This window comes from Oncorhynchus masou, chromosome 12 (genome assembly GCF_036934945.1).
Source record: "Oncorhynchus masou masou isolate Uvic2021 chromosome 12, UVic_Omas_1.1, whole genome shotgun sequence".
Taxonomy (NCBI): Eukaryota; Metazoa; Chordata; class Actinopteri; order Salmoniformes; family Salmonidae; genus Oncorhynchus; species Oncorhynchus masou.
Genome location: NC_088223.1, coordinates 24,400,145 through 24,412,690, shown reverse-complemented (window position 1 = coordinate 24,412,690; position 12,546 = coordinate 24,400,145). Strand labels below are relative to the sequence as shown.

General features: G+C 47.0%; 1 protein-coding gene across 1 annotated transcript; it reads right to left on the bottom strand.

Annotated features, from left to right (window-relative positions):
• Positions 1-2,303: 2,303 nt before the first annotated feature.
• On the bottom strand, positions 2,304-11,886 carry LOC135549734 (cyclin-dependent kinase 5 activator 1-like). The gene is made up of 2 exons (XM_064979987.1): positions 11,269-11,886; positions 2,304-10,623 (listed from the first exon to the last, which is right to left on the bottom strand). The coding sequence occupies exon 2, from the start codon at positions 10,393-10,395 to the stop codon at positions 9,409-9,411; it is 987 nt and encodes a 328-aa protein (XP_064836059.1). The 5' UTR covers positions 10,396-10,623; positions 11,269-11,886; the 3' UTR covers positions 2,304-9,408.
• Between the last annotated feature and the right edge of the window lie 660 nt (positions 11,887-12,546).

The window sequence follows — 12,546 nt, the reverse complement described above, 5'->3', positions numbered from 1 at the left end:
GAGAACAGCAGTAGAGGCTCTCACAGAGGCACAAAGGACCACAACACTGGGAAGGAGGGAAATAGGGAGAGAGATGGGAGAGAGGGAGGGAGGGAAGGAGTGATGGAGGGAAGAGGGAGGGAGAGATGGGAGGAAGCGAGTGAGCAGGGTGATTTGTGTCTTCGACAGACGAGGGAGAGGGCCGGACCAACAGTCCAGATCAGCCATCTGCATCCACTCCTTTTGACCCCCCTCTCTTCTCCATCTTGTTCTATCCCTCCCTCCATCCCTCCATCCTTGTGTCCTGGGCTGGCTTCGGTAACCTCTGTGCCCCCAGTGACCAAGAGCAGGGTCCCTGGACACGGTCACCAACCCGGCCCCATCCCAAATACCATATGGCTTCACCCTGCTCTAAGCATTGTGCCCAGATCATGAATGGCCATTTAAAATGAATTGTCAAATACAATACTCTACCAAAACAAGTAAGCTGCCTTCACTGCCAAAAAGTTATTTTCATTAAGTTGTATGAACGTTATAGGAGGATGTAATGTCTATTCAAAATTAAACAAAATTAAACACACGAAATCCTCTAGACTTAAGCTAACCAGCAAGAAGACAACAAGGGCACATCAGTGTTTGTATCCAGTCCCTCTACATGGGTACTCTGTATCACCATAATATATAGTGACAGGCAGCCAGAGGTGGCCTGAGGTAGACCCACTGTCCAGTGCTTGCTAGCTGGTACTCAAACTACACATACAACCTGTTGTGCTCTCTACATCTCCCTCTCATAAACACACACATGCACACACACACATCCTGCAAACAGCCAGGCTAGTACATAACACAGCATGCTGCAACAGCCAGGCTTGTGCAAGCAGCCAGGCTAGTACATAACACAGCATGCTGCAACAGCCAGGCTAGTGCAAGCAGACAGGCTAGTGCAAGCAGCCAGGCTAGTACATAACACAGTATGCTGCAACAGCCAGGCTAGTGCAAGCAGACAGGCTAGTACATAACACAGCATGCTGCAACAGCCAGGCTAGTGCAAGCAGCCAGGCTAGTACATAACACAGCATGCTGCAACAGCCAGGCTAGTGCAAGCAGACAGGCTAGTGCAAGCAGCCAGGCTAGTACATAACACAGCATGCTGCGACAGCCAGGCTAGTGCAAGCAGACAGGCTAGTGCATAACACAGCATGCTGCGACAGCCAGGCTAGTGCAAGCAGCCAGGCTAGTACATAACACAGCATGCTGCAACAGCCAGGCTAGTGCAAGCAGACAGGCTAGTGCAAGCAGCCAGGCTAGTACATAACACAGCATGCTGCAACAGCCAGGCTAGTACATAACACAGCATGCTGCAACAGCCAGGCTAGTGCAAGCAGACAGGCTAGTGCAAGCAGCCAGGCTAGTGCATAACACAGCATGCTGCAACAGCCAGGCTAGTGCAAGCAGACAGTCTAGTGCAAGCAGCCAGGCTAGTGCATAACACAGCATGCTGCAACAGCCAGGCTAGTGCAAGCAGACAGGCTAGTGCAAGCAGCCAGGCTAGTGCATAACACAGCATGCTGCAACAGCGAGGCTAGTACATAACACAGCATGCTGCAACAGCCAGGCTAGTGCAAGCAGACAGGCTAGTGCAAGCAGCCAGGCTAGTACATACCACAGCATGCTGCAGACACATCCTGACCAAGGCTGCGACTCAATCAAAGGTGCATTGTAGAGAAGATAATTTCTGCTTGAACCGTCATCTACAGGGTTTACCATGATGGCTTGTGGTAGTGCGAGAACTCTCCTCTGGTTGAATCCCGGGGTTGGTGTTTTCTTAGATACATAGACCCAGCACGCCACCCACACCCACCTGTGAGCTGAGAGACCAGTCCCTCCTGTGGATCACACCAGTGGGAAATTGATTGACTACAGAGACATGCTCCAATAGAGAGCACAGAACAGCCCACTAACTAAAACCCAATGTGCTATCTGCACAGCCAGGCTATTGTGGGTGACATACATTATGCTGTTTTACTGTCGGCCAGCCAGGTGCTGCGTTGCTGGGCCCAGACAGGCAGAGTATACCATATGCACTGGGAGAATACAATGGTAGCTTGTGGGCCTTGCAAATACCAGAGGAGGGTGTGTGTGTGTGCATGGATAGATGGTGTGAGTGAGTGAGTGAGTGAGTGAGTGAGTGAGTGAGTGAGTGAGTGAGTGAGTGAGTGAGTGAGTGAGTGAGTGTGTGTGTGTGTGTGTGTGAGACAGAGAGAGAGAGCATACAATATAAAGCTCTTAAGCCATCACCCAAATAACGTTAACACTACAGGAGAGGAATTTCACCTCAATACTTTATTGAATAATAATAGTAATAATCATCAACATCGTAATGAAAAAAGGAAACAAAATTGCATTTTAACATGAAAAACAAAGTCACATTGTTTTCATCTTCAAGTGTTCCCCAACAACAATTTTAGACACATCGAGTTGCATACAGATGTAGGATCTTAATTTGAGCCAGTTTGCTACAACAGGAAAATAATCCTGCAGCAACAGGAAATGTGGATTATTATGTGGATTATAATTAATGGACATTTTTGTAAGGGTTGTTTCAAAGTGTGAATTACAAACTTCAGAAGCCTTTTTAAACCTCAAATACACTACAAGTTTTAAATGTCCTGCATGGCGGTTAAGTCCCCACACTAGGGTGATCAAAGTAAGATCCTACATCTGTACACACATATGAGGTGGCTTTATAAAAGTAACTCTGGTCTCTCCATTTCAACTGAGTTTTATCACAATGACATTGTCAGTCAGTACCAGGTAACCATGGAAACCTGGGGTAAGGGTTGAGTTGGCAGCAACGGTGAGAGGAGACTGAAGGGTACAGGTCTTATGAGAGGGTTGGCAACAGGTAAGTGTCTAACTCAAAGCACTGATCATTCAGACAGTTCTTTATTGATGTTTTGTTCAGTATTTTGTTTAAGTATTTTCCTTTCATATAAATAGGAGTGCTATGTAGCCTTGAAAAGAAGCAGAGGCCTCAGTTATATGCAGTGCTGTGGGTTAAGACATAGCTACAATGAGGGTAAGGACCGGAGGTGCTTGTGTGGGGACGCCTGTCTGTGATCTGACCACTACAATGTCTTCCATTGTGCATCAATTCACCGTCTGTTGTCCATTGATGAGGCCTCACCATTGATTCCATTGATTATGCATTTGCTATACACACAGCAGCCATTACAAAATTATGTTGATGTTTTCGTAAAATCAATCATCCACCCATTTCACAACATCCTCAGAGGAAGTGAGACAAGCACAAACTGAAACACTTCCTTCTAACTGAAAGCTAGGGGTGTGTCCCAAATATTACTCTATTTCCTATATAGTCTATAGGGCTCTGGTTAAAAGTAGTGCACTATATAGGGAATAGGGTACCATTTGGGATGTGACCCTACGTACCCAGCCTCCTGACCCACCACCCATCCCAATGATGCCAATTATACCACCAGATCTACCATGTCTGAACAGTGTTGTGTCAAAAGCTGTGTCTGATATCGCAGTGTTGACATCTTTGAACAAACACTAAGACATAGCGGTGGAGAAATGGGAGAAACTATTGTTTACGTGATTTCACATTCTTCGAGATGTTAAAGACAAAGGTTCATCAAAATAAAATGAGAATACAGGTACTGTAGATTCTCTATCTCTGTCATTCAATAACTTAACATCCACAATGACAATAAGACTTCAAATGTGCAGTTACAATTATAACAGTCATCATGACTTGAATTACCCCTTGAATTACATACTAATACTGTTTGACATCAGATCTTCTCCCACGACTAGGGATGAACTGATTACATTTTTTAAGTTAAGGAAATAACATTGAATAGAAAACACATGTACGGCATTAAAACAAAAGCTAATCAAAACAAAAAAGCAAACGTAAAACAAAACAATACCTGCTAGTCTATCTGGCATGCACACCACCACAGTAACAAGATATGACCTATGTTTTGTTTTTCCTGTCGTCAGTTTGTTTTGTCACACAGCAACATAGTTAAGCTGCACAATTTTCTACTTCTTTTAAAAGGGATATTTCAAACCAATATGTCATTTTGTAATTTTAACTATCTCTTTAAGTCTGCACTTAGACTGTTATAGGTGTGCCATTGAAATTCTACTCCAACACTGCAGAAATACACACTGAGAAAACAAGTTCACCAGAACTCACAGAGCAATGGTGACTTAAACAGCCTTCGCCTGATATTCCCACCAAACCACAGTCTCCCACTACGCCAAACTAGGGCCTGAGATCCATTTGAAATATCCTGGATGGTTGAGGTGCAATAGTCTTTGCTTGAGTCCTACCCATGTAGTTCATAGAATAGGGTCCAACAGTCTTTTGTTTTATTCCTGGTTGACTCTCCATATTTAGTCCATTTGTAGTGAAGGAGAATCTCGACCAATGGGGTTGCAAAGAATATCCTGTCGGCCAATCAGTAGTTTCATCCAACAGTCAAACCGAGTTCCAGGGTTCTGCTGAGGTGTTTGATTGGACAGGTAGAGTCACAGTTCCTGTTGAGTAGCATATGATTGGTTGGAAACAGAGAAACAGGTCTGGTATAGGCATACGATTAGATAAACAGGGATCCAGCTCAAGGTTTTGTTTGGGCGGGTGGAGGTAAAGAGATAAAGGGGTAATCTGCTTAAGGTGAAGGTGAGGGTGGACTCAAGGTTGATGGATGTCACATTACAATAACATGCTAATAATAAATATACCATCTGCAGGGCATATGTCTCTCTCTATATCTCCATGGACTACATGTACTTTACTGTAAGAAATACTCTTGTTCACATGGACTACAGCTTAGTCCCATAGCTGTAACCTGTATGGGCCACATCTTAACATGAAGAACTGAAATCTTCATGCCTATCTCCCACTGACATCAATGGAATGATGATTTCCAACAAAACTGCCAGTTACATGTAGCGTGTACACGTTTTAACGTTATGATGCCTAAAAGGTCACACACATAGACATGCAACATTTTACGATTTCCCTGAAAGATGCAAACATAAGAGGAGAACAGGACTTGACTAGGAGACTCCTGGTGTAAGCAAAATCCTCCCAATACTATGACCCTCGTGCAATCCCTATCACCCCTATAGGCAGGATAGCATACAACACACGGTATAGATAGAGGCCATAGAGCCCCATTACTAAGGCTGTGTCTGTGACTGACTGTTGGCCAACAAACACCACCATTCTATCTGCTCCTCTCTCCACAATGTGGTTGAACATCCAATCAAATGGCAACAGGCGGGGGAACAACAGCCGAGTGTGTGGAAAGCGAGACGGGGATAAGGGAGAGGAGGAGAAAGGAGGAGCGGGTAAGAGGAGGGGGATAGGGTTCATTGCTGTCAACACACTAGAGGCCTTGAGTGCTGGACAGTGGCCAGTGTTGTACTGAATGCACAACAACGTCCACAACAATAGGAGTGATCGGCCGTCTTCCAAGATGGCCGTCGACCGAGGTTCCTGAAACAGAGACGGTGGTCCCCAGCAATGAGACATCCTTGCTAACCTCGCCCAGCTCTAGTCTCCCACTTCTTAGATAGAAATACAAGGCCCCTGGGCAGGCAGGCAGGAACCACTGGACTGGACTGCCTCCAACACCAATAAACCTCGGTCTGAGCGGAAGGAGTGAACATGAGGTTTGTCCATTGGTCTTGGGGGACCTCCAAGTTGTTATAAGGAGTGTGTCATGAATTGGAAGGCTAAGCGGAGGGCCAACGCAGAGGGAAGGATGGAAGTGCAAGACCAAATCTCTCTCAGATTTTGAACCTTTTGGCATTTACTTATTCCCCCTTGCTCTATTTGATTGGATGGGAGGATTAATCGTGGATTACCACGGTGTGTGTGTCTGCTTGAGTGTGTGTGTACGTGCTGTATGCACGTGTCAAGGGGCGGATCTAGCGTGAGGGTTTGTCAGTCAGAGAGTGGAGTGTAAATTCATAGATAGGTGTGTGTGGGGGGATATTCCAGTACAGTATGCTCAGCCCACATAACATACTGTAAGTGTGTAAATGCATTTTGCCTGGCATGGGGGAGGGGGAGGGGACGGTTAGGGTGCCACCCACCACCCGTCTGGGCGAAAGAGGAGCATTGAGCGCCGAGGTTCCACACCCTGAAACATGTCTTCTAGGTCTAGGACAGTAGACCAGTTGCCTTGGTTCAACATACCCATAGCAACCCATTGCAACCTATAGCAACCCATTGCAACCTATTGCACTCTCATCCAGAATCAGAGTGAAGAGAGACTGAGAGGCTGTTATGTTGCTTTAGCATCAACAGAAATACAATTGGTTTGGCAGCAAGACCTGTCTGCATAGAAGGCGATAGAAGAATGTCCTCACCCTCTCATACCGGGAGTAACTATCTTTGTGATCCTACTGTATGGGTGCATCCCAAAATAGCACCCTATTCCCTACATAGTGCACTAATTTTGACCAGGGGCCTATGGGTCTTATGAGCGCTATGGAGCATTTGGGACAATTCCCATGTCTCACCTTAGGTGTGTTTCTACATTCTACACACCTCGTTTTCATATTGTAGCTATTGTGGTTTTGCTCATTAGCAGGCTAACAGACTGCCATGGCCAGAAGGGAATGAGAGGATCCAAAGCTTCTCGCGCTCTCTGTTCATATTTCAAATCAGATTTTTTTAATGCCTTGGCAACCATGATAAATATATTTTTATGAGCACAGCTTGCACACAGAAAAAATCCCGCCCTCTGGCCCTGAGGTACATCTGTTGTCTATTCCTGACAGACACAAACACACATTAGAGCACATGTGACTTAGATCAAAACGTGTGAACCAGAGATTCCAAGGTTTCATTAAAAACATTTTATAAAGAGGAGAACAACAAGGCCTATGGGTCCTGGCCAAAAGTAGTGCACTATAAACAGAATAAGAAGCCATTTGGGACACAGGTGTAATCCCTAGAATGAGACAGCGAGGCTAACAACAATAACAGCAGCATTTAACCACAACTACACACATCTTGCCATTCCAGGCCAGCCTTGCACTGGGACTAAGGACCACCTTCAGCTACCTCTACCCTTTTACAGGGCACGTGAGACTCATATCTACACCCCTCCTCTCTCCCTCTCATACATTGTTTCAGGGGACTCCCGGCGCAGGAGACTAGGTATTTAAGTGTGTGTGTGTGTGTGTGTGTGTGTGTGTGTGTGTGTGTGTGTGTGTGTGTGTGTGTGTGTGTGTGTGTGTGTGTGTGTGTGTGTGTGTGTGTGTGTGTGTGTGTGTGTGTGTGTGTGTGTGTGTGTGCGTCTAAATTCTAGGCAAGCCTGGATTAGCCAGTGACTGAACCTCTAGGCCTGTAGAGTAGCCTAGAGGGGGACAGAGGTGGATGGAGGGTATGGGGCCAGAGTAAGACTGGAGGAGTGGTGGAGGAGGTGGGGGTGTAGTCTCATTAATGCCACAGTAGCAGCGGCCAGGTGCCCTGATGACAGGCACAGCAAGGGAACAAAGGACTGATGGGGTAAACAGCTGATGAACCTCGCTATCTGCCAATAACATACCCACATACACAAAAGCACACACACACATGCAAAATAAGGTCGTATTTTGCTTCCACCAGGAGACCCTTAGATTAAATGATAGCTGGAGAGAGACACACAAACGGCCCTGCACCCTACAGATGTTTTTTACGCTCTGTCCTAAATGGCGCCATAGTCCTTATATAGTGCAATACTTTTGACCTGGGTCCAAAGGACTCTGGTCTGAAGTAGTGCATTATTTAGGAAATAGGGTGCCATTTGGGACGTATACTGAGTGAATGGTCTTAATGGGTTGGTAGCTGTTCTAGCTTTTCCCTCAGGTCAGATGACCCTCTGTTGAAAAAATAATCCTGCAAAGCACTGTTTGTTTTGTTTTACTGATGACCAAGCACACGACAGACAGAATCAAGTGGACCTAGATGACATGGGACCTATATGACATGGGACCTAGATGACATGGGACCTAGATGACATGGGACCTAGATGACATGGGACCAAGATGACATGGGACCTATATGACATGGGACCAAGACGACATGAGACCTTGGCAACATGGGACCTAGATAACATGGGACCTAGGCAACATGGGGTTTTGTTACTTAGATAAGGAATTTAGTACACTACCATAATACATGCCTATAGGTCCTATTGTAATGTCCTGTTATGTCTTCAGTTAGGTCTGTTGACTTAGCGTAAAGTAATTTATAGGTAATGATGTCCATGATCTTCTAGGTAAAAATGTTGTTATTGAAATGCCATTCCCTTGGGTTGTTTATGACCCAACCAAACACTGTTTAGAACGTCTGACCCGGCTCTGTATGTGGTTGTAATAGTGAATGCCTTTTTTTCTGACAAAAAAACTGTTCCATGCAAACGGATGTTGCGATCACATTCAGACAGGGATTATTGGCTGTGGTAGAGGTGGGATAGAGGAGGAGAGAGAGTGGAGGGAGGAAAGCGAGGAGAGGGGAGAGGAGCGAGGGGAGGGAGGAGAGAGAGAGGTGAGTGAGGAGAGGGAAGAGAGCATAGGGAAGATGGAAGGGGAGAGAGGGCAAAGGAGAGAGGAGAAAGGAGAGAGGGCGAGAGGGGATAGGGGAGAGGGGAGAGAGGATAGAGAGGAGAGAGAGGGGAAAAGTGAGGGAAGAGACGGGAGAGAGGAGAGGGGAAAGAGGAGAGAGGGGATAGGAGAAGAGAGAGAGGGGAGAAGTGAGGGAAGAGACAGGAGAGAGGAGAGGGGAGAGGGGAAAGAGGAGAGAGGGGAGGAGAGAGAGAGGAGAGCGGAGGGAGGAGATAGGGGAGAGAAGAGAGGGGAGAAAGAGGAGGGGAGAGAGAGTGGAGAGGGGAGAAAGAGGGAAGAGGGGAGAGTGGGGAGAGGGAAGGGAGGAGAGAGGGGAGAGACTGGAGGGGGGGAACAGCTGAGATGACTGTTTCTGTTTCTGTTCCCCCAGCTCACTGAGACACAAGAGGTGAGAATGGGGTCACGAAGGACAGGTGGACCAAATGGTTCCACCATTCAAGTAAAATCAGGTGAGTATTACATAACACAAAAGGGCTTGTGCTAACAACATAAGCACTCAACCCTATTGATGACACATGCAAATTTCTGATCTAGTCTTAGGGGGACAAGTTTCCCCATTGTCTTAATGTGGATGGCTCACTGAGGGTTAATGGCAGGGTCTCGGGATGTACCATTAGACGGGGGTGGAGGGTGGGGGGGGGCAGTCCCTTATCCCTGTGTTACATTCTTGGAGGTAGGTGGCTGGAGCGGGTGGGAATTGTTTGGCAGAGAGGTGGGGGGAAAGGACAGGGGGATGGGGATTGGGGGGGTTGTACCCCACTACCCCTCCTCTCACCGGTCCAGCACGCGGCTGTAGTCCTGTGGGCTGCAGCCCCCTTCACTCTTCAGCTCAGCAAACACCTGGGTGAAGAAGTGCGGGTCGGCGTTGATGCGCAACATCTTGGCGCTGGTGGCGTCGATGATGGCTAGGCAGCGGTCCCAGAAGGCCTCCTTGCCAGCCTCCACCAGAAAAGGTTTCAGTGGGTAGGATATCTCATTGCCCATGTAGGAATAGGACAGGTAGAGACAGGTGAGTAGTGTGGCCTGAAGCTCGTGCTCTGACGCCACCAGGTCTCCATCCACCACATCACGACACAGCATGTAGACAAACACCACGTTGGCCGGAGTCACGAAGGCCTGATCCTGCCAGCCCTGGAGGAGCAGAGAGCGGTCCACCGCCCGCAGCCACAGCACCGGGTCCGCAGGGGAGAGGTGCTTCAGCCGGTAGCAGCGGCCACACAGGAACTCACCCAGGCACCGGAGAAGTTCACTGGTGGACGCCTGGACAATGATGCGCTTGGGGGATGAGGCAGCCGTTCCTTGGTGGGGCACCTTCTTGACAGAGGACAGCTGCTGGGGCTTCATGCCCATGCCATAGCTGTAGTGCCCCTGGCCGAAGCCTAACCCCAGACCCAGTCCCGTTGGCCCATCGTAGCTTGAGAGGTTGGCACACGACAGAGACTTCTTGACATTCTCGCGGTTGAGGTGCAACACCGGATCCTTCTGGTAGATGTTGTTGTTGTTGAGGGGGTCTCCAAGTGACCCCGGACCCCCAGGACATTTCTTAGAGCCCCCTCGTTTCTTGGTGGAGGCGACCAGGCGTTTCCAGGTGAGGGCTGGGAGAAAGATTGACTGGCCCCGTTTCAGGCCACTGGCGCGGTCTTTCTGAGTGTTGAGCGAACGGCTGCTCAGGCTCGGGTAGTGGTTGAGTGAGCCAGGCCGCGTGTCATAGTAGCTGTTCTTCCTGAATGCAGGGGAAAGGGATAGTACTGTGCCCATTGTGAGTCAGTGCTGTAAAGAATATTACACTGGCTTTGAATTTGGACAGGGCGAGGTGGAGGCACAGTTCTCTCCTGTTTTAGCTATTACAATTCAGGCAGTGAATACTGGACGGAGAAGCGATATGAAGAGATGACTGAGGAAGACATTTATAAAGCTTAGTTGAGCTTTGTTACTTTTCAGTTGATGCTGACACTATTCAAATGCCCATGAAGACACATCCAGTATCTGCAACACATAAGAACAGGCAAACGTATGATTTTGAGAATAAACAAGGTAATACTTTAACATTTAAAATAATACATTTGTAATAACGTATAATAATGTAATATATGTTTTTTAAATCCCGTCAAGCAGCGACGCTACATTATTCCCACATGCATATCAAGACAAAGGTCTGGTCCAGGACGTTAGTGCGTGTTCTTCTACTAACATCTACGAACGCGAACTAACGCCCTGGACCAGAGCTAGTACAGACAATTAATTCCCTAGCCTAGTGTGAGGACTGTTCCTCTTGCGCCTGTCTCTTTGGTCACTAGACTGACTCAGACAGCCTGTACATGCAGCAATAATTGTCGAATCAATGCAACATATTGTAACCTAGGCTACTGCAGTGGGATAAATCAATAACTATTATTTTTTTCACAAAACACAATGATATTCTAGGACAGGTTACAACAACATGTCACAGTGCGCACTATAACAAGAGCATAAAGCCGCAAACCCCAACCTCGGACAATAACATCACACAATGAATGAATCCCCACAAACACAGAAAATAATTAACAGGATAATGTAACATTTATAAAATACCTGCATGTAACTACAAAGAGGTTGTAAAATAATCAATATGAAGAGAATAGAGGTGCTCACCAATTTATTATCGGATGTCCACTGTCGCCTATCCTTCGCATTCAGTGATTTACAGAACTGCACAACAAAGCTCAACAAATGAACTGCCTGTGTGGAAGTAGCCTACCATTGACAACAGTTCAGATACGAGTAGAAATGATCGATTCAGTTCAAGAAGTGCTTCTGAGCAATTTGTTATTGAGCGGAGAGCCGCGTAGAAGCCGTCTCGGCCAAGTCGGGTGCAGGTGTCCGGCGCCGCGTAATAGCTGCAGACAATAAATCCAAAAGGCTGCTCCGTTATGAGAAAAAGTGAATAAATTATGTTATTCGCGTCTCCATCTCAGAGGGAGTGCTGTGCAAACTTTCACTCTGATATCGGAACTTACTGTCCTTTCGATTAATTCCATCTTCGCAGCCATCCTCGCGATCAAATACGCAGTATTTATAGCCTACAGAACTTTATGTAAATACAAAGTCCTTCACCTTCAGAATACAGACAGTTCTCTATGCGTCTCTGGCCATTCTGTTCAACGTGGAACGAGCGGAGGGACAGGGATAGCATTCTATGCTTATAGGCTACCAGGTGAAGAGGGACAGGGTACCCGGGAAGCGATTCTCCTTGTCAACCCTTCAAATCGGTCCCCGTAAACCACTGAGCGCACAGAGTTGAGCGAGGCGGATAATCAAATCGTTTACTGACTCCTCCTAGCAGGGGTGCGTGTACTGCTCAGCTGCCTGACGCGCGCACAAACACACTCACTCACTGATGGCAATGTGTTGTTCGACACTACATTGCTGGATCACAAGACTATCCTTATCGCATTCGAGTGATATTGGACATTTTTAGAAACTGTGGCTGTAGATTACGATATTTTGCTTGTTTTATCATGTGTTTGTGTGTGGGATAACGGGTAAGTGGCATCAGTGTGTCTCTCATAGTTTTCAAGCTAAGCTACCTGCAGGCATGGTGTGAGTCCATTCATGTAACTGTGAGTCCATTCATGTAAGCCCCCTCCATGGGTTATTAGATGGCTTCTGGACATTGTAGGCATTTACGGCTGAGATGAGACATGGATTCATCATGACTTCCTCTGTGGTGATGACTGACTGAATGATTGAAGAGTGTTGTGTTGTGTCACTCACTTCCTGTTGTTCTTATGAGGTTCGACCTGCTGTCACACTATTCTGTTGTGATGAGGACAGACAGACAGACAGACAGACAGACAGACAGAGACAGACAGACAGACAGAGACAGACAGAGACAGACAGAGACAGACAGACAGACAGACAGACAGAGAC